The 26,035-nt window shown below is 44.5% G+C and overlaps 1 protein-coding gene across 3 annotated transcripts in view; it reads right to left on the bottom strand.

Moving 5' to 3' along the window:
• The window catches only part of SLC26A7 (solute carrier family 26 member 7), a 129,789-nt gene extending 104,163 nt beyond the window's left edge, over positions 1-25,626 (bottom strand). For 2 of the 3 annotated variants that reach the window (XM_077493012.1, XM_077493014.1), the window contains exons 1-3: positions 25,259-25,623; positions 14,458-14,568; positions 10,895-11,064 (exon numbers count right to left, since the gene is read on the bottom strand). In XM_077493012.1, coding sequence (XP_077349138.1) covers positions 10,895-11,064; positions 14,458-14,568; positions 25,259-25,448 — 471 coding nt within the window. In that variant the 5' untranslated portion in view covers positions 25,449-25,623. Of the gene's footprint in view, positions 1-10,894; positions 11,065-14,457; positions 14,569-25,258 lie in introns of all 3 variants that reach the window. The other variant, XM_077493013.1, reaches the window with a different exon arrangement.
• Between the last annotated feature and the right edge of the window lie 409 nt (positions 25,627-26,035).

Below are 26,035 nucleotides of genomic sequence, written 5' to 3'. Positions count from 1 at the left end.
TGATAAGAGGGGAGCCCGTTCTGAGGGTCTTTTGGGGCAGCAGCAGCTTCCTAAGATGGGGCAGCAGGTCTGCAGGCAGGCGAAGCTGGTCTCAGTGAAGGCAGGTAGGGGCTCGCTCTTGAGTCTAATTTTCCCTTTTTCTATCCTTTTTTTTGTCAGTTTTGGCTGTGTAGTTTGTGTGGCGTTGTTGGCAGCATAATTTGTATTTCCCGGGCTCCTGGGTGGTCGGTGTTCTGGCAGATAGTGTCCTGCCATCATATAGTGTCTGCACAGTAGGGGGCAGAAGAAGCTTCGGGAAAATCTCCGAACATGAACGGCGCCTGTGCCGTGAATGGAGGTGGTAGCCCCACCATCCAAGCGGACATAGGGTTGTGAAAATTAAAGGGCCCCTCGCGGGCGCTCGGCTCTTTTATATTCCTACTCCATGTCCACTTGGATGGTGGGGATAGAACCTGGACTCATGGCGCAGGCGACGTTCATCATCGGCTATTTTCGGAATCTGTGTGTGCTGTGTACTGCGCATGCGCAGTACACAGCGGACACTAACACTATCACTATACACTATATGATAAGACACCAGCGAGCACCAGAGCGCGGGGCGCCGTGTCTCTGCAAAGCTTATAGATCTGGGTCTGCCTCGGATTGGTGGAGGGGTGGCGTGACCGTTCGGCGCATGCGCAGATGTGTGACGCGGACACCGTCATCTTGGTAATGGAAAAAGGCTGCCGTTTTTGCCCTTCAGCAGCGAAGGTTGGCCTAGGGGGAGGGAGACGTCAGGAGTCTCCTCCCCCTTTCTCATTTAAACTCAGGATGGTCTATTAGGTGGCAGGCTCTGACGGGACAGGTCCTGCCTATTGAGTGCTCCTGCGCTGCTCTGCTTTTCTGCCTCAAGTAAGAAACAAATATAATTATAAATTAATAATTAAAGCATAATTAATTGATTATTTATTTAACTATAAGGGTTATTTTTTATTATTTTTGTATGTATGTATGTATATAATGATGGATAGTTTTTAAAAAAAATAAAAGAAAAGGGGAGTGAGTTGTGTGTGGATGTAATATATATATATATATATATATATATATATATATATATATATATATATATATTTATAATCTTGGGAATATAGTTGTTGGGGAATATTTGTTGGGCTCAGACTTATTTATAGGCTTTATCTATTTTCCTCTGTCCGTTCTTTTAGCGTCTATCCAGTCGACTTTCCGCCCTTGCTTGCCTTTACAATTATGAGCCAGCCGCCGTTTGACCAAGACCCTCACTTTCTTAGGTAAGGGCACGTACATATATATAAAAAAAAAAGGAACTGGACTAAAAGAGTGCATTGTGCTGTTACTTTCGTTTCAGCCCTATACACCAGAATACGTCTAATCAGACTTCTGGCCATCACAGTGGGCGCTCCCACCCTGGCCCAAGACATAGTCGATCGGCTAGCTCCCAACATCATTCTAAAGGGAAGTCGTCTTCCAAAAGACATTGGTCGATCAGCCCGCCCAGACGAGAAATCAAAGAATGCAGAGCATGCGGTGCAACTCCTTTACCAGATAAACGAATCTGCAAAGACTGTTTACAGGGGTATGCGAACCAGGAGAGATCCGAGGTTGAGCAAGTCACAGATCTAATCAAAAGAGTAGTCAAGGACTCTTTAGCTGAGCTAATGCATGCAAACCCCTCTCTACATGATACTTCTAGTGGCCAGTTGCAGACTTCAGAGTTAGCCACCCCTGGCCCGTCTTCTGCAGGCCTTGCAGGCACCACATCAAGCCCACCTCCCCTATCAGGAGACAGGGGCGATTCCATTGATGAATCGGAACCCTCTGGCTTCAATTTTTCACTAGTGCAAAGTCTCTCTTTCTGTTTCTAAAGAAGAAAGCAAAACTTTTTTCCCTTTCTGGAAGAATTAAAAGACCTAATGGAGGGGGAATGGAGAAGGACGGACAAACGTTTCTCTTTGAATAGGCTTCAGAAGTTATACTCTATGGCAGATTCGGACACAGCCCTCCTGGACACTCCGGTGCTGCGGTGGTGCTTCTAGCAAAAAACATCACCCTACCTATGGTGGATTCAGCATCCTTTAAAGACCAGCTGGATAGGTGCATAGATGCTGATCTAAAGAAGGCCTACCAGTTAGCTGGGGGAGCCTGCAGGCCAGCTGTTGCCTTAGCTTCAGTCTGTAATGCGGTGAGGGTGTGGACCGAAAATATTGAGGCAGCCATTCGGGAGGATGTACCAAAAGATGATATCATAAAAGCTTTGGATGAGCTCAAATTGTCGGCGGATTTCATTGGAGAGGCCGCAATAGACTCTATGAGATGTTCAGCCAGAGCGATGTTACACACAGTCATGGCCAAGTGAGCATTGTGGCTGAAGCCGTGTGTGGCTGACGCGGCATATAAACAAAATTGGTGTAAAATCCCGTTTGACGGGAAGGCTCTCTTCGGAGAGAGGCTGGAGAAGGCGATCTCGAGAGTGACTGGAGGGAAATCGGGGTTGCTCCCCCAGGATAGAAGAGTGAGGCTCTCGAGTAGTGTCTTCTAAATTTCAGTGGTCCAGAAATAAGAATTTCACAAACTTCCGGCAAAATAGGGACTCCAAAAAGAACTGGAGAAGCACTCAGGCCACATTTTTGAAGGCGAACAAGCAGAGAAGTCTCCCCAGGAAGGGAGGAAGTCCTTTTGACAAAAGTCCATCCCCACTAGTAGGGGCCAGGTTGAAGAAGTTTGCAGAGATCTGGTTACACAGGTGCAAGGACCCGTGGGTGGTATCTACGGTCAGGTTCAGACATTTCTGGACGTTTTAAGAACGACCCCCACAAGACTCATTCAGTCTAACAAAGATTCCAACTTCGCCTCAAATAGTGGAAGCTCTGCAAAGATACCTTCAACTCCTACTAGTGCAGCAGGCGGTAATACCTGTCCCTCCCCCCGAAAGATTCACAGGATTCTACTCTCCTCTCTTTCTTACCCCCAAAAAAAGTGGAGAGTGGAGACCGGTAGTGGATCTGAAGAAGTTAAACTGATTTATTTAGCTGAACTCTTTCAAGATGGAATCCTTACAGACGATCATCCAGGCAGTTCAACCGGGAGACTGGATGATCTCAGTAGATTTGCAAGATGCTTACTCCCATGTGCCTGTTCTACCTGCCTTACAAAACAAAAGTTTTTGAGAGTGGCAGTAGGCTCAACACACATCCAATTTCAGTGTCTTCCTTTCGGCCTGTGCACATCGCCAAGAATATTCTCGAAAGTGTTAATCGCAGTTCTGGCACCTCTCAGGGAAAAGGGAGTTCGAGTTTTCAATTTTTTAGACGACATCCTACTGTTAGCGTACCAATTGGTGGTACACAGGCAGCTTCTTCTGTCCACCCTGAAAGAGTTTGGGTGGTTGATAAACACAGAAAAGAGTTTCCTGACCCTGACTCAAGTAATGGTTTACCTCAGTGTCCTCTTGGACACCAAGGCAGGTACAGTGCGCCTCCCCCTCCAGAAGGTGATAGCGATCACTCAGAAGATGTGCCATGTAAGAACACTCTCTCACCTATCAGTGTCAAATTGCTTAAGTCGGATAGGGACCATGTCAGGTTGTATACCGATGGTACCCTGGGTCCATTGGCATTTGAGGACTTTTCAATGGGGCTTTTTGACACAATGGAAGAGGAAGTCACTATATCAATCTACCTCCCAGGCCATCCGAATCAGCAGGCGGATCATCTATCTCGTTGTTTTCAAGACAATGAGTGGTCTCTACACCCAGCAGTGTTCAGGTGGATCATGAATTTGCAGAAGTCTCCAGAAATAGAGCTGTTCGCCTCCCCAATGAATGCAAAGTTGCCAAGATTCCCATCCCACCTGCCTCACCCCAGGGCAGAAGCGGTAGAGGCCCTATCGAGCCCTTGGCATTGCAAGACGGCGTATGCATTTCCTCTCAGACCCTTGATTACGACGTTTCTGCTCCGATTGATGAGGGAACCAGTCAGGGTGGTGGCGATTCTTCCCTATTGGCCGAGAAGGCCATGGTTCCCCTGGGCAATGAGCCTAAGCATATGTCCTCCGTTCAAGATTCCGGTATTCCCGCACAAGGGAAGTTTGTGCATCCAGCTCCACAGAAGCTGAACCTACATCTTTGGATCTAGAACGGGAGAAATTCCAATCCCTAGGATACTCGGCAGGTGTAATTTCAACTCTATTAAAGGCTAGAAAACCCTCTACAAATTACATTTATTCTAAGATATGGAATAAATTTAAGCAGTTTGCAGGGGACAGGCAGTCAGATCCAACAATGCCGTCCACCAAGTAATCTTAGAGTTCTTACAGTCCGGATTAGACCTGGGACTCAGTCTAAGTTCACTTAAGGTCCAGGTGGCAGCAATTTCGGCGAGTACCCAGAAAAGATGGGCAGAGGATGCACTCATCGCACAGTTTTTTAAGGCAGTCAAGAAGATTCGCCCACCGCTAAAATGTTCCTTTCCGGCCTGGGATCTAGCTTTTGTTCTAGAATGTCTAATGGCTTAGCCGTTCACTTCACTTTGGAACCTGACTCTCAAAACGGTTTCCTAGTGGCAATAACTTCAGGAAGGAGAGCCTCAGAATTGCAAGCTTTAGGAGCCGAAAAGGAACACATAGCCTTTTTCCCAGTATTAAGTGAGATCAAGAACGCATTTGGAGATATTCTAGATAAACAGTCCTGGGAACCACACCGAGCCTCTCTCTTCAGATACTCCAACCAGTTGGAACGTTAGTGCCCCAAAGCCTTTGATGCCCGCTCTGTGCCTGCTCTGTGCCTGCTGTCACCTCGGCGCTCCGCACATACACACAGACTCCCGCTGACATTGTGCAGAGGGGCGTGGCCTGTCCCGGCAGATGTTTGAGCGGGAGTCTGTGTGTGTGTGTGCGGAGCGCCGAGGTGACAGCGGGCACAGAGCAGGCACAGAGCGGGCATTGTCAGACTTTATTCACATAAATCATATATATCATGCTGCTGTGTTGTGTTTTTTTTAATCAGTCTAGGAGGGGTGTTAGATGTACTAGCAGATTTAAATACACTGACAAATTGAAGCCAAACTCCTGCAAATACTTTACATTCAGTTACAGTAAACAGTTTTTTCCTTTTGGGATAAAGGTTTTACATGAATAAATAAAAAATGAAAATTGTAAGCACCCCTGTCAGTGTTAAATGGTTTTTCACTTCCTTGTAATTGATACTTCTGCAGGGGAGCTTGTTCTTTTAACAAACAGGCTTACTGGCTAAATGACCAGATGAAAATAAAAGATAGAAAGCCTAAAAAAGAAAACAAATGCAGCCATCACAGCATTGGTAAGCTGCAATATAATAAATGATTGCTTTTGGGTTTAACACTGCTTTAAAGAGAAAAAAACATTCCCCTCTGGGTGATCTATGTACATTGCAAAGATTTTAACAAACTTTTAAAATCCTTGCACACATTCTGTGTACAGAACACCTCCAGGTAGCCATATTGCATTGAATTTTACAGAAAATTACAGAGCTGCAGATTGAAAAGGAAAGGCAATTTTTAATAGCATTCAATTACAATATGACTTGTATCACAATTGTATATGCTATATTATTATTATTTTTATTTGGTATTTTTTTCCCCCACGGAAGTGGAGTTACCCTTTAAGCAGTGTTTTTTTTTTTATTCCCTTTATTGTTGCTGTAAATTGAGTTGTTATAATTCTGTAAGGGAGCTGTGTATATACTTGATCAGTTTACTTGTGTAACCACGAAAATGTGGTATATCCAGTTCTCAACTGCACAACACTGCTTGTCCTTCATTCAACTCTGGAACTCTCATGTTGCTGTTATCTAATCACACCTTGTACATGTAATACAAACTTTCACACTCTTGGTGATAAGAAAATGCAAATGACATATAGAACATTTGTTAAGATATTAAAATAACTTAATCCTCGTACACACAGTTGGACAACACAGTTGGTCTTGCATACTAACATTACACAAATTGTCGTGCCACAAACGCGAACGTAGTGGCGTACTACAAGGAATTTCAGCTCTTGAGTGCCACCCTTTGGGCCCCTTCTGCTAATTTCGTGTTTTGTGAGCATTGATTCCGAGCATGTGTGTTTGTACTTTTGACTTTTGTGTGATGGATTTGTGAACTGACCATCCGAAAATCTGACACGGAGCTGTCGCTTGACAAAAATTTACTAGCCTGTCATCCAACATTTGTTGGCTGAATATTGGAAAACAATTGTTGAAAGGAGTGTAATAACGGTAAGCCTGTCAAACGAGAATCCCCTTCTGATTTTTGTCCTATATGTACGAGGCTTTAGATGATTAGTTGGGTACATGCAATCCAGACATAATCATGCAACACAAACACTGAGGATGATTTGCTAAAGAAACAAAATAAGATTAAGGACAAGCTGTTAGGGTACAGTTGGATTGGTGACCCACATCAGTATATGAACGACCACTAACATGTGCAATGGCAATCCTGTATCTTGAGAGGTTGTAGCCTCACTGTGCACATTAAACATAAAACATAATAATAATGGGACTGTCTCAATAAGAGGTTGTTCACATGGGTGAAGAGAGCCGTTCACCCTGAAAAACAAGCGTATCTCTAATCCTGGGAGTGGCAGATGTCTGCATAAAGCTGCCAACTAGCACTTTTTGAGTCAGTAATAGTAGTCGCCATGATTCTCTAATGACAGTTTTCCACTGGCATGTCCCCTTAAAATTTTGGTGTTACGCATTGAATATAGACGCCAATTGAAAAAAAAAAACATAATATCAGTGTAGCGCTACCCCCGTAAAATTCCCAGGACCAGCTGGCACACTGTTGGGTGATCTGACAATAGGACTCAGTCAGATTTTAGCAACCGCCCTTTACAGGCCAGGACTGCGGGCCCCTTGGTTGTTTTGCAATTTCCTAGTGCTCAGCTGTCCTTCTGTGGCTACTGATCCCAGAAACACTTCTTCAGGCACTACCAGCCCACTTGGCTGCAGCTGCCCCTTTCTCTAGCCCTCCTGGCTAAGCTTCCACAGTCCTCCCAGACTGACTCTGCATCTATCTCAGACTGCTCTCAGCCAGTCTTCTAAGGCTACCTCTTAGTCCTCCCTGACTACAACACTCACCAGCCCTGGCTTCCTAGCATGCTATCTCCAACTTCCACCCAAATTCTCCTGCCCTAGCTGGGCTGACCCTGAGTATTTGAGGGGGCCTGCCCCCTGCCAATCTGTTGGGGATTGGTTAGGGCCCTCATGAATACTCCTTGCAGCTCCTCCTACCTTCCCTCCCTCCCATTCTTTTGGAAGTTTCCAGCAAGTTCCAAAAGTAGGGGAAGGTACCAGAGATGCGTAGGGATAGTAGCGCTGCCTGGATCATTAACCCGACACAGATTAAACACAGACTGGGCTGCCAGCCAACCCAAAACCTTTTACCTACACTAACAAAATCTAACATTTCCTACTCTAGCACACTGGAGGGTGCTACATCAGGATCACTTGCATGCCCTATAACAATGTCCAACTTAATAATATAGTTGGAAGCACCCTCTATGTGCACCCATCAACAACCCCTTTACCTGCCTCAAAAGTAATAGTGTTTATCCATGAGGTCAGACTGTGGAAAAGATAGCAGCCAAATTTCTGCTTCCTTAGGTATCTCTCCTTTCCCAATCTGGAAAATGGACAATAAAGAAGCAAAATCCCACTGGTGAGGTCATCTCTGTGCTCTGACCTTATGCAGGCAAAATATCAGTATTGTACCTGCTATGCAGAGCAAGGAATATGGGGAACTAAAATAAACACAAATCTCAGGAACCTATACTAGTGGCATTTAAAGTGGAACTTCACCCTCACAATTGAAAGTTTTTGGAGTGAGGGGGAGCGGGTACCTGAGTGATGGGTGATCTGGGCGATCTGAGCAGAAAGTTTCCCCCCCCCCTTCCTTCCCTCGCAGCCTTCTGGGACACATCACAGGTACCAGAAGACTGCAAGACCATTTGCAAAGTGCAGCGTGGTTTGCGGCGGCACAGGGGCAAGCCCCTAAGAGCTTAAGTGAGGAGTGGGAAGGAACTAAATTTTCTTTAGCTAAGATGCTGGCGCCCTTGAAGAATTTAAGAATCGGGTCGGGTGAGGACAATGCTGGATCTCTGACAGGTAAGTGTCCTTATATGAAAAGTTAACAGGAGCTGGAGCTCCTCTTTAAAGTATATTTTTAACTAATACACAACTGGGCTAAAGGGTGATTTTGGATGGATTTCAGATTTACCAACTAGTGCTTTTATTTGACTTTATGCTGTAACAAGTGTGATTAAGAATATTTTTAACTAATACACAATTGGCTTACAAGGTGTTTTTAAAATTGGATGGATTTCAGCTTTAACAGACAGTATTTTTTCCACCTTAATTTATGCTAACTCACATTCTTCCAAGAGGATAGATGTCCTCAACATAAGTATATTGTATGTTGTCATTTCAAGGTCAAATACAGATTGATTGAAAAACGTTGCATAACAGTAGACCAGTATTATTTTATTAAATTTTATAACACCAACATACGTTCACAGAGCCATTTTTACCAGTTTCTGCCCTTGTAGATCTATGGTGTCCGTTTATGAAGCAGTAAAAAAATTTTTACTGCTTCATTCTCTGGCATTCTCAGAGGAGATCGTTCTCCTCTGGATGCCAATTTATGAAGCTTTGTAGATTGCTTCTCCTTTGGAGGAGTGAAGTGATCTACAAACATTTGAAACAGCGGAGAACAGCCCCTGATACTGGAATCTCATGAGACTTTACGAGATTTACAGTACCAGAAATTCACTGAAACACAGAGGTGTCCGTTTATTAAGAAGTGATGTGGATTTGATTAGTATCCATACAGCTCAGCATCCAGGCTCTTATCGAGCAGCCAGCCTTGTGCGTGGCCCTCTTCCGAAGAGTCCTCCCCTGGTTGCATGACGAGCCTCTCCAAAACCCGAGACGGCACCGGACCACTTTAGAATCCTCCTTCCAGTTACTGTGCCTCGGACTAGCCAGTTCCGAGACTCGGAAACGGATGGATCCACACCCCAGGCCATGAGGGCCCCCGGGGGCTGGTCAGGAGGACCAGGACCATGGAGTCAGAACATACTTCTGGACTGGAACCCAGAACCATGTGACTTCAGCACCCTCTCCTGGAATAAACAGCGAGACAACACACCCACTGATTGGCTCCAAGAGAGAGATTGGTACCCAATGCGTCCAACCAGACTGCGTTCCAATGCGTGTCAAAGGTGCTATCTACACCTGTGACCAGGCAGAACATTAGTACAGCCCAGCCAAACTGATGGCAAAACCACAATTTTGAACAACTAACCCCAAGACTCAACTATAGTCTTGGGAAAAACATGGAGGTAGAAGGAAATTAATAATCTTCCCCCCCCCGTTCCCCCCAAATGATCTCTTCACTCCCCGATTGTCCACCTCTGAGCTGGTGAATCTGGGAGGGTGAATTCTGACAGAGATCGCCAGTGAAGTGTGGTGTATCTGGATTTTTTTCCCCCCTCTGGGGGAATCTAGGACGGAAAATGGCCTGGGGGTCCTAGTAGATGACAGGCTCAGCAATGGCATGCAATGACAAGCTGCTGCTAACAAAGCAAACAGAATATTGGCATGTATTAAAAAGGGGATCAACTCCAGAGATAAAATGATATTTCTGATATATATGATAACCTGGAGTGGACTGCGATCGTAACTCTAGTGTTGGATCCTGGAGGGGTGCCTTTTGGAAAGTTTTAGCTCAAGCTTGCCTGGAGCTGTTTCACTGCACTATCTGGATGCTTGAGAGGTTTCCAAATCTCTCTGGTAAGAGGCTGCATGTTTGTAGTGTTGGTACTGGTGGAGCATCATACAGCAAACACTCTATGCCTATATTTCTTTGGGATGAACTGCATCCACTCTTTGGGATTCCACATTTTGAGAGACTTTTATATCCACATATGTTTATATGCTCTTAAGGGATAGTGCTGCATTTTTATTCTATTATTAAGCGTGGTTGCAGGAAAGAAAATTGCTCTGCCTATGGCTGTTCTTAGTTGTTTGTAAGATTGTAATACAGGTGTCAAACTTTACAATCTAACTTAATCTATTTAACTCTCACCAAAAATGCTAAATGATGCAATCAATGTTTCATGCAACCTAATACAAATTTTATGAATGCATTGTAATTTATGTGAACCCACAAACCTGTAAATTTCTGTACATTTTTATCTAAACTTAGTAGACTATACAATCAAATTGCATGTGTGGACAGCTCTCGATTGCTAAACTTTTGAAAATTCAAATCTACACCCAAATCTACACCCAAATCCAAAGTATTTCAACACCCATATCATATACCCAATTCAAGTATTCTACAGTATTTCTACACCCATATTAATGTCTTTCAGTATACCATCATTCTGAATTACCAATTCAAAGAAATGGCACGCATGAATGTAGACTCTAATTAAAGAATGCATGTAATGAGAAAATATGGAGGCTGTTTTTGCTGAACTCTTCTTCTAAAAATGATGTTTCTGTCATGCTGATCAGTTTCAGTAATTTTTGAAACACTGTAAAAACCAAATATGCATATCAAGAATTTTCTGATCTTCATTCCAGGTCAATTAAAGTATTAAAGCCAGGCAACCAGGCAACTATCATTTTTAGTAGGTCAGCTATGGCAGCCTCCATATTTCTTTAAGTATAGATGTCTTTTAAGAGATTCTCAAAAGTAGACCGGTCTAGTTGATCTACGATGCAAATCTGGAAAACGTGAAATACAAGAAAATACAATTCTGGATTATCTCATTTTGTAGGGAAATAGCTGAATTCATGAATAATAACCCTACACAGCCTAGAGGCACTCACTTGTATGACTCCACCTAGGAAGGTTACAGCTGCAGCAACTCCTATTCGTTGCATCTCAAAATCAGATATAGCCATATCTCCCAATGAGCCATTAGTGGCAGTGCCATTGTTCCAAGGAACAAGCCTCTCAACAGCTGAAGCAGAGATCAGTGATGTAATAGCAAAAGTACCTGAAACAGAAAGAAAGGGCAGTAAGCTGGGCACACATGGCTAAAAACTCTGTTCCAATCATTGGATTATAGCTAGACCACGAAAGCCTATGAGTCCACTCACATGGCATCATTCTTGCGGATAACCCAATGCGTTTCAATACACTTTTCTTTAATGATGGGTTATTTACAAGTATGACGCCATGTGTTTTGCAAGATCTGTTAGCATGTAGGACGTCTGTAGTATATAGTGTAATTTTACCCTCTTGCATGAGGAATGAGTAGTATATGTCAGCCTTAATTTTATGTTTTTATGAAATTTTGTATAATAAAATGTAAATATATCTTAAATCATAGTACAACAATGGTGCCTATAAAATCCCCCCACATACAGTATATGTAGTGTCAAATATTGATGTTCTCTAGGCATGTTGGTACTAATATCTACAGATTTTCTTGCTATTTCATACTATATATAATATAAATATAGACCACTACTTAAAGTGGAACTTTAAATAAAAATTCAAAATGTACAAACAGGCAGACCCTTTTATTGCAGCACAGAAAAACTCGTATTACATCTGTAATTAAAACTGTAATAAAGAACTCTTATTTTCACACAATGTACACTGAGATACACATGGGGGCACAGTACTCAGCCTATCAATTACATTATCTCAATTGTACCTGGTATTTTTTTTCAAGAGCAGAAAAACACCCAAAATCTTCCCTGTTTGCTTCCAGGGGAAACAAACCCTTGGGGGACAAGTGTGTTATTTAGTGTGTGGGGCTATTACAACTGAATGGGGACATACCCAATATGCATGCATTTAAAGTGGTTGTAAACCCTTACAAACCACTTTGACCTACAGGTAAGCCTAGATTAAGGCTTACCTGTAGGTCCAAGAAATATCTCCCAAACCTATACGGTTTAGGAGATATTTGCCCGAAGACGGGCACCGCTGTCTACGGCGCATGCGCCGTAGACAGTGGTGCGCAGGCGCACTGAGCGTGGCATTCTCGATAACGAAGATGCCGCGCGTCTCGGCTCCCGTGCGCATGCGCGGGAGTGACGTCATCGCGGCTTCGCCGAATGACAGCGGCGGAGCTGCGAGACCCACCGAGAAGATGGATGCGCCAGACTACAGGGGACAGCGGTGACTTCGCTGGCTCCTGTGTCAGGTAAGTGACACATAATGGACTACTATGCGATGCATAGTAGTCCATTATGCTTTGCCTTTGCAGGGAATGAAAGAGGAAGTAAACTCATCAGGGTTTACTTCCTCTTTAACATGTGTCCAAGGCAGGTAGATCCACCCTCAAAGTTTAATTAAAGGTTTGGTTTTTTTTAAAAACAAAAAATAACAAACATGTCATACTTACCTGCTCTGTGTACCTTCTTTTACACAGAGCAGCCCCAATCCTCTTCTTCCCGGGTCTCTCACCGGCGCTCCTGGCTCCTCCCCCCCTTGACCATTGCTCCAATAGCAAGCCATTTGCTATGGGGGCACAGGTGCATGCTCACTCCCGAGCCCCACACTATGCATTGATATGACACATATAGCCATGCCCCTTTTTTTGTCTCACTGGCTGTGATTGACAGCAGTGAGAGATAATTCTGTCTCAGCCAATGAGGAGAGAGAGACCCAAGACAGCTGTAGTTCCCATGCACATTGCAGAATCAAGAGGGGGCTCAGGTGAGTATGGGTGGGGGCCAACTGTGGAGGGAACGGCACACAGAAGTTTTTTTACCTTCAAGCATAGAATGCATGAAGGTAAAAAAACTTTTAGCCTTTACCACTTCTTTAAATCTGACCTCTGGGATTAGCAAATATTGCCTAAATACAAGAGGCATTAATCCAGTGTGAAACTTTACCTCTGAGCAGACGCTTCTCTCTCCTTGTATAGAGTGGCTGGTCTTGTCTCCGCCCCTCCTGTAGTGTTCTGCAGGCTGCTTGTAGTGGGTGGAGCCTGCTTGGTTTATGCACAGGCTATGTACAGAACAGTGATGATGTTACTGCTACATTCAGAAGGTAATATCTGGGTTTGCAAAGGTATTTGGTGCACACAAAGTGGATTTAAAGTGGAGTTCCACCCAAAAATGGAACTTTCACTTTTGTAGCTGCTGACTTTTAATAAACAGACCCTCACCTGTCCCACGGTCCAGCAATGCGGCCGCTCAAAGCCTCGCTCCTCTCCCCTGCCATCATTGCAAGTGTGGGCACCCGGCTGTGACAGCTTGCGGCTTCATAGCTGGGTACGCACTGGCATGTAAGGGGGTGAGGCGTGCTTAAAGTGAAAGTTCCATTTTCCGCTTTATATGCTTAATGGCTATTGCCAAAGATAGTGGGCATTTTTGTGCCTGGAGTTCAGCTTTAACATACTGTATGTGGTAACCTGTGTGTAGAAATATGAATGCGCATTTAGCTTGGAAATGTGAAAACATTTCATATTGTTAAGCTTGTGTGAACTCCAACATCTGTGTTAAAACTACAACCAATGGGATTTGTTTACTGTAGCCAAATCAATGAGGGCTGAAAACTAACAAATGTGCCCCTAGTTTCATGTGAATATGAAAGTATAAGCCCAGTCAAGTCCTACCTAAACTTAAACCTGCTTCCACCCCCATTCCAAGCCCTATACACTGTAAAGGAAAGATGACTAAACTTACATATTCTGGAGGCGCTCCAGTCTGGTCATGTGATCTCCCCAGTGGCCGGATTCAGTGAAGAGGAGAGATCGTTGGCAATGGCTGCAATTCCTACGTGGTGATGACACCCATAGGCTTACTATAGGGCATTCTTTGTCGGCAGTCCCTCCTCTACATTGAGACTGGCGCTAGGAACCAATCATGTGACCCTGAGTGGAGCACCCTCAGAGTAGGTAACTATAGACATCGTTCTTTAACAGGGTATGGAATTTAGAAGAAGAGAGAGAACAAAGTAAAAATGCTATTGTTGCATAGTGTGATTTTTATTTGTTAACAGTTCCCATAGCTCTGTATATTCTTCACATTTTTAATGCCCTAACAGTAAAGAACCCTTTCCCCAATCTGAGATTAAAGCTCCTTTCTTCTAACTTCAAATTGTGGCAGAGTGTCCTCTTCAGGGACCTTAGAGTAAACAGTTACTGAAGTCACCTTTGATTTATTTGTTCATTGTAATCATATCCCCTCTTCTCCAAAGTGAATACTGTTATCTATGTAACCGATCCTCATTTATGAGGTCTTTCACACTCCCTTTTAATTTTGTTGCCTGTTGCTAAAATCTTTTTAATTCAATGCCTTTCCTGAGGATCGATGACCAATACTTGATCCTGTTGGACAGTCCAAAATCTCAACCAGTGAAGGCAAAAGGCATTCAAGTTCTTTCTTATACTTGGGTACATTCTGCTTCTGTAACTCTTAGGTCTCACCTGTGGAAACATGACGGCCCATGCCAAATATGGCGTAGATCAATGGTGGGAACACAGACCCATATAATCCAAACATTGGGTGAACCGATGACATCACAGCAAAAGCCAGGCCTATGGAGCCAAAACAAAAATTAGCACTTGAGACAAAATTTGTGTTTCAATGCATCTTATTAATCTAAATGAGGAAAATGTTGTTCCGTTATTTCAAGTCACTAGATCCAAAGAGATCAATAATGAATTGTATGTTCACAATATTCTAATGACCAAACTTTTTTTTGTTTTGGACAGAGTAGGGAATAGTTAAAACTAGGGATGGGCTTGCGGTTCGCCCAGCGGTGGGTTCGCGGCGAATTTTGCATGTTCGCGATTTGCCAAACCCGCGGACTTCTGGCGCTGTTTGCCCGGCGGACATATGCGTTTACATTGTGAAAGAACTTTGACCCATGATGACACATCCATCATGGGGTACAGGACAGCCAATTGAGACATTTCAGCACATGGACAATTGGACATTCCCCCTACCTTATAAATAGACCTGATCTGGCGGCCATTTTACATTCTGTCTTTTGTCAGTGTAGGGAGAGGTTGCTGTGTGGAGCAGGGACAGACTGTATTGACACAAATCACTAGCTATTAGGTCCACAAAAGTCCTTTTAAGGACTGGTATAGGTGTACAGTATATAGGGTTCTGATGCACTGCTGCTGACTGCTGTGCTGGTGATTGCTGAGTGCACTGCTGACCGATTCTGCAGCTGTCTTTTGTCAGTGTAGGGACAGGACGCTGTGTGGAGCAGGGACAGTCAGTTTAATCACTAGCTATTACTATTAGGTCCACAAAGGTCCTTTTAAGGACTGGTATAGGTGTACAGTATATAGGGTTGTACACGTATAATATACTTTCTTTCAAATATAGAAAGCCGACTGCTCACCGATTCTGCAGCTGTCTTTTATCAGTGTAGGGACTGAGGGACAGTCTGCAAATCACTAGCTACTAGGTCCACAAAGGTCCTTTTAAGGACTGGTATAGGTGTACTATTTGGTGTGCAGTATATAGGGGTGTAATACACATATAAAATACTTGCACATATAGAAAGCATAGTATAGTGCATTTCCACTGTGCAGCATTGTGACTTCTGAGCGGTTCTGCAATGATACTACAAAGAGTGACAAACACAATTTAAAAAAAAAGTATTATAACTGGTGTGATAGACAAGTGGCCCCCAAAAATGACATACATACTGCACTTCTCTAGACACTTTTGTCACAGGGTCATTTAAAAAAGGACAGGCAGAGGAAGAGGCAGGCCCTTCCGCTGGGGGGGTAGGGGTAGGGCAGGAGCAACAGACTTGAGCCAAAGTGGCAAATTGAAGAAGGTGCGTGCGATTACGTCAAAGGACGCACCAGACTTGGTTGAGTGGCTCGCTCAGCCTTACTCTTCTGCACCCTCTTCACTCTCTGCTGTGTGCACCCCCAAAGACACTACCACCAACAGTGCTCTCTATAACGGTGCTGGTGTCAGTGCTTTCTATCACGGTGCTGGTGTCAGTGCTTTCTATCACGGTGCTGGTGTCAGTGCTCTCTATCATGGTGCTGGTGTGGTGTCAGTGCTCTCTATCTCGGTGCTGGTGTCAGTGCTCTCTATCACGGTGCTGGTGTCAGTGCTCTCTATCTCGGTGCTGGTGTCAGTGCTCTCTATCTCAGTGCTGGTGGCAGTGCTCTCTATCACGGTGCTGGTGTCAGTGCTTTCTATCACGGTGCTGGTGTCAGTGCTGTCATGGTTATGCAATAGAGTTCATCTGCTTACCTGTCTCCATGTGTTCATTTCTAGAGACCAGCCGACCCTCACCTGACTGCTTTTATAATCCATCTTCTGGCATGGCCCCACCCTAGTTCCTATCAGAGAGCTCTATATTAACCTGTGCACCGCAGGCCAGCCCGGCTGATCAACCTTTGTGTGTTAGCTTCCTGTGCTCTGCTGTTATTCCGTTCCCGACTTTGGCGTGTCCTTGACCATCCCTGTTTGCCTGTGATCCTGACCTTTTGGCGTGTCCCCGACTATTCTTGTCTGCTTGTGGCCCCGACCTTGGCTTTGTCCCTCACCATCCAATCCTCCTGTTGCCTACTGTGGGTGCGAGCTGGGGGACCCTGGGGGTCGCGACCTGCAGCCAGTTGCAGCCAAGTCCATCCTCACCACTCGAGGCTCTGGTGAACACCTGCTGGCTCTTAGACTCCGCGCCCCAGGGAATCTTACGCTCTATCCCCGGTGGGATCCATCTTGTTGTTCTGGCGGCCCTGCCTTCGTATCACCTTGACCTCTGTCAGCAGCAGTCAGCCGTAGGGTCCACAACCTTGCGGTGCACTCCTAATCCCTACGGTGTGCATCTGTCACCTGGCCTCAAGGTGACCTGACAAGTGCTCTCTATCACGGTGCTGGTGTCAGTGCTCTCTATCATGGTGCTGGTGTCAGTGCTCAGTCTCTATCGTGTGATGGTTTCAGACAGTGAGGGAGATAGCATCGGAGAAGCCAATCAGCAGGCAGTGCCAGCACCATGGCTGAGGATCAGCACTGGACTGGCACCTCCGGACCACCGCAATGGAGCCCTGCAAAGGTGGGGGTAAGGGCCGGGCAGAGGGAGGGGCTCAAGCACAGGTTGGCACACTGGGACACTGGCACAGGACTGCGCTGCCCTGACTGTGGCACTGATCATCTCCTGCAGCCCCTTCATAGCCTGCCCTGACCTTGCCTCTCCTCCATGGCCTTCATGCACTCCTGAGTCCTGAATTGTCAAAATTTCACAGATAAAAAAAGAATGCTTGTCGTTGTCGATCCCAGATTCACTTAATACTTTTGTTATGTCAGTGTCCACGTTGTTGGACTATGTGTGCACAGCTAGTAAGTATTTTGTGGCTGAAAATATGACCTGGAGGTTTTTAAGATTCGCCTGCCATTAAAGTCAATGGGGTCCGCCGCAAACTTTGCGGTTCGCAAAACTTTTGGCCGCGTTCGCTGTTCGCGTTGGCGAAACGTCCCGTCGGAAGTTAGTCCATCACTAGTTAAAACCTCCATAGTTTTACTTTTTGCTGCCTGTGTCCCACTACATTCTGAAGATGTAACGCAAAGTGAAAGGAAATCTTGCTAAAGTAATTGTGCACTTAACCACTTCAACCCCCGAAGAATTTACCCCCTTCCTGGCCAGAGCACTTTTTGCGATTTGGCACTGCGTCGATTTAACTGACAATTGCGCAGTCATGTGACATGGCTCTCAAACAAAATGTATGTTCTTTTTTCCCCACAAATAGAGCTTTCTTTTGGTGGTATTTGATCACCTCTGCGGTTTTTATTTTTTGCTTTATAAACAAAAAAAAAGCAAAAACAATTTTGGAAAAAAAAAGCATTATTTTTAACTTTTTGCTATAATTGATATATCCCCAATAAATATTTAAAAACACATTTCCTGACAGACTCCATGGCAGCTTACATGTGGGTTAACCCTTCCTCCTCTCCAATGCTATAGGACCCCATTGCCATAAATGAGAGCTCACTATTAGGTACTGCATTCCTTTTTTGTCCTCCTCCATGGGCCTACATCCCGATTGTTCCTGTTGGCGTCCTGTCGGAATGTTTCCAGAATCCAGCATACCATTCATGCAGTGCAGCTCAGGGCCCAGCTATGAGCAGGCTAGTAGCTTTTTGTGGCACTAGATACCCCAGTGATGGAGGGAAGGTTGCCTCGGTATACCTGAAGGTGGACGCATCAACGGCTGGCAAGGTCTGCAACTTTTTGTTTCTTCCCATGGCAGTTGTCTCTTTGTTCATGTTTTGTGGTTCTATTATCTGTTTGTCCCTCCCAGTACTCCTGTACTTTCCGGTGCCTCCGTTTCCCCTTGCGGCGCTTGGAACGCTTCTGTGTCTTGACTCGCACGTGCGTGGAGGGTCGGATGGTCTGACAGGCCTGCTGTCGTCGTTCGGCTGTCTCCTACAATGCATGCGCGAGGTGGGGGGGGCAGTGACATCACTCAGGTGGGGGATTTAAAGGTCTGCCATCTCCTGTCGGAATGGGAATTCCCGCAGACTATGAGCAGCAGATCCCCCGGCCTGGTCTGCATTTGTCCTGGTCTGTATGGAAGCCTTTAAGTGGGTAGACCCTTCCACCCCACGGCTAAGCAAAGTAGTTCTTTAAGCACCTGGAGAAAGAACGCACTCTCTCATTTTGCTCCTTAAGGATTTAAAGGATGAGGTGTGGAGCAAGGTGGACAAGAGAACTTCTATGTCAAGCAAAACCTCTAGATTGTATCCCTTCAAGGCAGAAGAAGTGAAGTGCCTGGGAAACACTCCCCTCATTGATGCAGCATTGTTGCATCTGGCAAAACAGATTACTCTATCTTTAAAAGATGCTGTGTTCTTCTGGACAGGCTTGAGAGAAAATGAATTAAGACCTCAAGAATGAAAGCCTGGACAGAGAACATAGTCTCGTACTCAGGGGAGTTTTCAGAAGAGTTCTCCAAAAGTTCAGCAGTTAAGGAGCTGTTGGCTTGGACTAAATCGTCCTCGGTTGCGGTTCAATGGGCCTTATAGTTACGCCTTTTCCAGGATAGGGGTCTGCTTAGTCCAAAAAGTCCCCAGTACACAAGGTGCTGAACACTCGAGAGAAGCTTGCTCTTAAAGGCCTGCCGGGACTTCTGAAAGGATTGGAGCAGAGGGCAAGTGTCCTTCCAAAAAACCCGATAAGAACCAGGTGTCCGGTGGTTGTGAACCGGCTAAATCGTTTGGGTTACGCCAGCCCAGACAGTTCAGGTGGGGAGGCTCGTACTCCTCCACGCAGATTTATTCCACTCTGCTAACTCAGTCGGAAGAGCAGAAGCAGACGTTACTGTCCTACGTGGACTCACTGTAGTCTCAGGGAGCAGTGGTACACGTCCCAAGGGACATAAAATTCCAGGGAGTATACTTCCCCCTCTTCTTAACACAAATAGAAAATGGTTTATGGACGACCTCCTGTTGCTGTCCCAAGACAAAGTCTAGTTGCTGGTTCACAGGGAACGGGTAATCTCCACCTTGACCATTTTCGGGTGGCTCCTAAATCTGGGAAAAGCTACCTAGAACCAGTCCAGCGCCTGATGTTCTTTGGGGCCCAATTTTTTACAGAGGAAAGCACCATCTCTCTTCCAGTGGGGAAGATCTCGGTCATCCAAGAGGGCATACGCCTTTCCACTGCTCCCAATAACCTTAGGTTCTTTCGAAGTCCTTATGCGGAAGCGTTCAAAATGGTGGCAGTAGCTCCTTACTTACCAAACAAACCTTGATTTCCCCTCCTGTGCCAGCTCAGCTTCCGGGATCCATTGCCTCTCCCTCTCGGGCCCAATTTTCTTTCTCAAGGGCCAGTCCTGCACACTTGTCCTTGCTCTTCAAGGGTGATTTCCACTCTCATGAGCTCTACGGGGACAAGCATGAATTAGATAGATAGAAGAAGATGGGCCAAGACTGTCGAGTCTCATATTCTTCGGGCAGATTAGGTAGAAATCCAAAAGCTCAGGATATCTCCAGCTTTCTTTATTCTGGCTTAGATTTATCTCTATCCATCAGCTCTCTTACAGTCCAAGTCTCAGCCTTGTCGGCCTTCTTCGGAACTTCGTGGGTTGTCCACCCTACAATCCAGCAGTTGTTCCGTAAGGAGTTTAAATTCAGCCCTCACAGAAGACCAAGTTTCCCCAATTGGAATCTTCCTTTTGTCCTCAACTCACTGTCTGAACTCTTAATACGTGGTCCTCCCGCTTTCTATTTGGAAATCACTTTCCTTGTAGCCGTTACCTTGGCCAAGAGGGTCTCAGAGGACGCGTCCCTGAATTCTGTCCTTCTTTGCAATCCGGATGGTCCTTATTCCTATGCTCAGCTCAAATCCAAAAATTACCTCAAGGTTTCATAAGAACCGGGAGATCGTCCTACCTACATTCAGGACCAGGAGTCCTGAATGTAGGAGTCCACTAAAGTTAGTTCATCTTCTGGACTTAGGCGAAATTCTGAAGGTATACCTGCAAGCTACTTCTTACCCTTTAGACCAGGGGTGCTCAACCTGTGGCTCTCCAGCTGTTGCAAAACTACAAGTCCCATTATGCCTCTGCCTCTGGGTGTCATGCTTGTGGCTGTCGGAGTATTGCTATGCCTCATGGGACTTGTAGTTCCGCAACAGCTGGAGAGCCACAGGTTGAGCACCCCTGCTTTAGACGCTCTGCCTAACTGCATTTTGGCAGTAACAAACTGAATCGAGCTTTGACCAGAACAACTGCGGCCTGGATCATCCAGTTCATCAGCCTTTTAGAACTAGGGGCCTGGCTCCTCTGGAAGCAGTGATGGCACGTTCCACCAGATGTATAGCGGCTTCATGACCAGCAGCCCAGCATGTGACTCTAGACGTGATCTACAAGGTGGCTTCATGGGCCTCTGTTAAAACTTTATTATCACATTACTATAATGAGCCTGCTTTGCTATCTTCTGTGAACTTTGGTTATAAATCCTGTCGGTTGATGGATCAAATTAAAACTTATTGCTGTTCAGCATACCCAACCATATAATTGGCTAGTTATTTCCCAAATGGAGGCTGCCATGGAGTCTGTCAGGAAAAAGGAAAATTTATTATCAAATACTTACCGTAATTTTCCTTTCCTGATGGACTCCATGGCAGACGGAGTTCCCACCCATCGGTCAAAGAGTAGGCCAATCTACGGAATGCAGTACTTAGCGGTGAGCTCTCATTTATGGGAATAAGGGTCCTATAGCATTGGAGAGGAGGCAGGGTTAACCCACACATAGGCTGCCACGGAGTCCATCAGGAAAGGAAAATTATGGTAAGTATTTGATAATAAATTTTTCCTTTTTTTTCCCTCAGTTTAGGCCGATATGTATTCTTCTACATATTTTTTGTAAAAAAAATCGCAATAAGCGTTTATTGATTGGTTTGCGCAAAAGTTATAGCGTCTACAGAATAGGGTATAGTTTTATGGCATTTCTATTGATAATTTTTTTTTTAACTAGTAATGGTGGCGATCAACGATATTTATCGTGACTGCGACATTATGGCGGACACATTGGACAATTTTGACATATTTTTGGGACCATTGGCATTAATACAGCAATCAATGCTAAAAAATTGCATTAATTACTGTAAAAATTTCACTGGCAGTGAAGGGGTTAGGCACTAGGTGGCACTGTAGGGGCTAAGTGTGTCCTAGGGAGTGATTCTAACTGTGGGGGGAGGGGCTATCTGTGACACGTCACTGATCAGCGCTCCCGATTACAGGGAGAGCTGATCAGTGATAGTGTCCCTAGGCAGAATGAGGAGATGCTTGTTTATATTAGCACCTCCCCATTCTTCCTCACCGTGAGACGATCGCGGGTATCCCAGTGTTCTGTCTTACTTACTTACAGGAGGTATGTTACTGGCCAAAGACAAGAAAACAAATATAATCTAATTATATATACACCTAGAGATAGGTGTAGTTAATACACGTGTTGTGTGATTGATACAAGTAAAATAATTATTATCAAAGTGAAGTGACGGAGTTACAATGTATGAATGTAAATGTGTGTATGGATGTGTGATATGTGTGAATGTAAATGTTAGTGTCAGTGTGTGGGATCATGTTTGTGTGTGTATGGGTGAGTGTGAATGAGTTAGGGTGAAAGAGATGGAGGGAAAGGAGAGGTGAGAGTTCTAAGTTACCTGGATTGACAGCTGGATTTATTATACTATTGGGTCATGTGTATCAATATGACTATCATGAACTACCCCCTGGGATTGTGACACTTAACTTATTTACATTCCATACAAATTATTAAATACACCCACATGCCTCGATTAAAGTCCCAATTACCCCTTCTCTTTTTACATAATACTTTTTTCGTTTTAGGTTTATTACAGCTGTAAGCTGGCGTACAATATTTTTTCTATGTCTATAGCTTTCTTTTGTTTTACAAAAAAAAATACAGAAAACAGCTGTGACAAAGGATTCCCAGAGTACAGTTTTCTAAAAAGAAAGCATAGCACACATTTCAGGGAACTTCACAGAATTTCAGAAGCAGCCAATTAGGGAAGAGAGAAAGAGAGGACACTCTTCTGATTTATTAGAGGAACTTCAGCCCCCATGTGTGTATGTACCCCCCTTTACCCCTCTCATTGCTGGTATCCACAAAAGCATATGTTGTGCCCTGCTCCTAATGGGCAGACCCTATTATTTTTTTCACATTTAGTTGTCTGAAGCTGCAGTTGTGCTCAGGCTAATTTTTCCTAAAAGTTCTGGTTTCTGTGCCAGTCCAGCTGGGTTGCACTGGTTCCCACTTGATCGTAGGTGTCGCTGTCACCGCCAGTAAGTGTGGAAATGCAGCAGGCTGGATATATTGAATGCTACCTCTTGCTCGGAAATAGCTCAGTGGGAGTGGCTTCCCTGCTGTGCATTCTGGGAGAGGGTATTTAAGGTATCGACGCCATTTTTGGTGGTTGTTTCCGGGGTCCGCTATCCCAACCTCATGGCCCTCCTGGCCTGGGCTCTGTGTCACATGGTCTTGTGCCTCGGGGCCGGCTGGCCCAAGGCTTTGCAACTGAGAGGGTAGGAAAAGTCTTGGGGCCTACTGATCCAGCAGTGGTCCTGTGCTGTCTCGACTGCGGGGAGAAGCCAAGAAAACTGGAGTATCCAGGGGAGGACTTTTCTAGTAGAGGACCGAGAGCAAGGCTGGTGTCTCTGGAGGAGCCTGGAAACTCAGTTAGAGGACGCAACCCGATCAACAACCATACAGTATCGCCGGATCGGCTGAAAGAAACTGGTAATGTATGGTAGTTCTTCAAAACTCCCAAGATTTCTGAGTTTAATTGACAAGTCTATGGCAGAGACTTTGTTGAGCATCTCATCAGCTACTAGGTCAGTGAGAGGGGCCTATCCAATGGTTTCTGGATCCAGTCTGTGTTGCTGTTTGTCCTCTGGATCTGACCAATACATCTAACCCGCAATTACTAGGTGCCTGAATTCCCCCTTTATCCTTTGACCCTCTATTCAAGGACTTTTGTGTTTATCCTAAATAAATGTTAAAAAAAGGACTAAGTGTCGGATTCAACATCAATTGGGTTACTTTCCAAGGGGACCCCTGTGATGGGAGCCCCTGGGAGAAGCAAGCAGGTGAGGTAACGGTAAGCCCAAATAAAACCAGCAGCTCCTTCGGGGGTTAGTGCTACATGTGGGGGGTATGTCTGGGATTTGCCGTTACCTCTCGCAACTCGAGATAACTGTTTGTTGGAAGTCTACGCAATAGAGGGTTCTGGACTGTGCCATAGTGTTGTCTGTCACCCCTCCCCCCACCACAGCACCACATGTCAGGTACTGTGCCACCAACTTCTTATTGATGTCATTGGGTACCTGGCTATCCCCTTTGGGTTCAGCCAGCCCAACCCCCCCCCCCTCCATGATGTATGTCAGGTCTGCCCTCTTCCAGTGTTGGGTCTGTCCTCCTGCCCCTGTAAGGTTCCTTGAAACCTCCTATGAAATGTGATATTTATATCCCAGGGGGCTGCAGGAGTAGAAATGAATGGAGGAGGAAGAGAGCTAGACACATAATATATATATATATATATATATATATATATATATCTATATATATATATATATATATATATATATAAAATATAAAGGAATTAAAGTGGATCTAAACCCTCTCCTATACCCAGTGAAGTAAATAACCTCAGATGATGCACAGAGATGAAACAAATCTCCTTACATAAGTTTTACTTGTACATCTGCTGTCTTCAGCTTTCTACATTCTTTAGAAAGTGCTCATTGTGTTAGAAATTGTTCTTCATGTTCAGCAGTGGGTGTGGAGTCTGGACATACACTGTGTGACAGCTGATTGGAGGAAAGGCACGCACCTCCCCTCCACATAGGCAGAGGAACGAAGAAACTTGCAGAGCTGTACTACGAATAGACCAGCTCTCTGTCTATCTGTCTCTAAGTCTCCTCCCCAACACAAATTTTCAGCTGCTTTTATCTCCTGTGTCTGAGAACTTGTCAGAAGTTATCATGCTGATAACAGAGGAACGGAGCAGCAGAAAGACTCTGGACTTAGAACTTTGGAGAGAGATAAGTAAACACTACAGATATATGTGCCCCAGTCAGATTTCATGAAGGGGATTTATAACCACGTTAAATTGCAGCTTTAGATATTATGGAGAGAGGAACGATTGCAACCATGCAAAGCCATAGTAATGAGTGAAGGCTTGTTATAATGTGCATGTAAAAATTTCAGCTTGAGCTATTGACCTCTATTAACAATAAGCATCTTTTAACAAAGCAAATAAGGTTGAACAGGAAAACGCAGAACTAAGCCTTAAGATTTTACTGGTTGGCTGAACGTGAGAATACAAAATATTCATATGCAATATCATATTCACCTGAAAAACATTGATTTTAATTTTATTTTTGAGTCTTAACCAGAATACATAAAGAAGAAAATAAGCAAAGCCATTATACATTTATTTTAAGAGATGCTTTACTTTAAAAGAGAAAATGTTTATTCAAAACACTTGAACCCTGGCTGAAAATGAGACAAGTGCATGGGAACTTATCAGAGATAAAAGACAAAGAATAAAAACAATGAAAACAAAGGTGTTCATAAAAACTGGAATGTCCTTTCTTACTGAAATCCTACTCAAAGGTGAAGTTATTCATTGCTAGTCGTTTCCTGCTTCTTATCATGCTTTACAAGAAAGCGTAATACTGCACAATATCACAAATAGAAAGTAAAGCTAGATAGTCACAGTACCGTGTGCCACTTGGTGAACTGTCAGCATCGTTCCGGAGATGCAGTCAGGAATCAGGTTCTGTCGGAGGTTGTACTTGTGAGCCCACTCCAAGATAGGGATTCTTCCGAGACACCATGCTTTTATTTCTGAGCAGCCTATGCTTGATATTTGTTTAAAAAGCATACTAACATATCTTTTCCTGCATGGCATTTTTTTTTTTTCTCACTTCAAACTTTTCAGAAAGAAATATGTGAGAAGCAAAGTTTCACTTTAACTATGCTTCAGAGCCTGTGTAGCTGAGAGCTGGAATCGCTGCAGTGTAATGTGAACATAGATGAGTGCCCTTGGATAAGCTTCCTTCCCACTTACAGGATTAGTCTAGAAGAGGTGGGGCATGGTGTGCAATACGCTATAACAGAACTCTGAAACAGAACAGTCTCTATATGCCTGGAGCTGCAATTGTGCTAGCACTGTTAATGCACACTCTGAAACACAGTTTAAAAATTCAGAAAAACAAAAATGTTAGAGGAACTGAATCTAAAGAGTAGGGATGAGGTTCGGGTTCACTGCCACCATGGGTTTCTGACAAACCTGCTTGAGGTTTGTGGATCCCACTAATGTGAGATTCACCAGAGTGAAGTCTTCATAATCATAATACAGTGATTGGCCTTTGAACTTGGGTCAGCTAGCTCAGTAGGACCAATAAAGGGGCTTTTGGATAAAACAGCCCCTCACTATAAACGTGTGAAAAGCAGCTATAGTAACAATGTGCTGCTGATTAAGTACATACGTAGAAA

This window comes from Lithobates pipiens, unplaced genomic scaffold (assembly GCF_037356315.1).
Source record: "Lithobates pipiens isolate NorthernLeopardFrog02 unplaced genomic scaffold, aLitPip1_a1.2 Scaffold_19, whole genome shotgun sequence".
NCBI lineage: Eukaryota > Metazoa > Chordata > Amphibia > Anura > Ranidae > Lithobates > Lithobates pipiens.
Note: the sequence above shows the minus strand (reverse complement) of the source record. Positions and strands in the feature narration are given on the sequence as shown.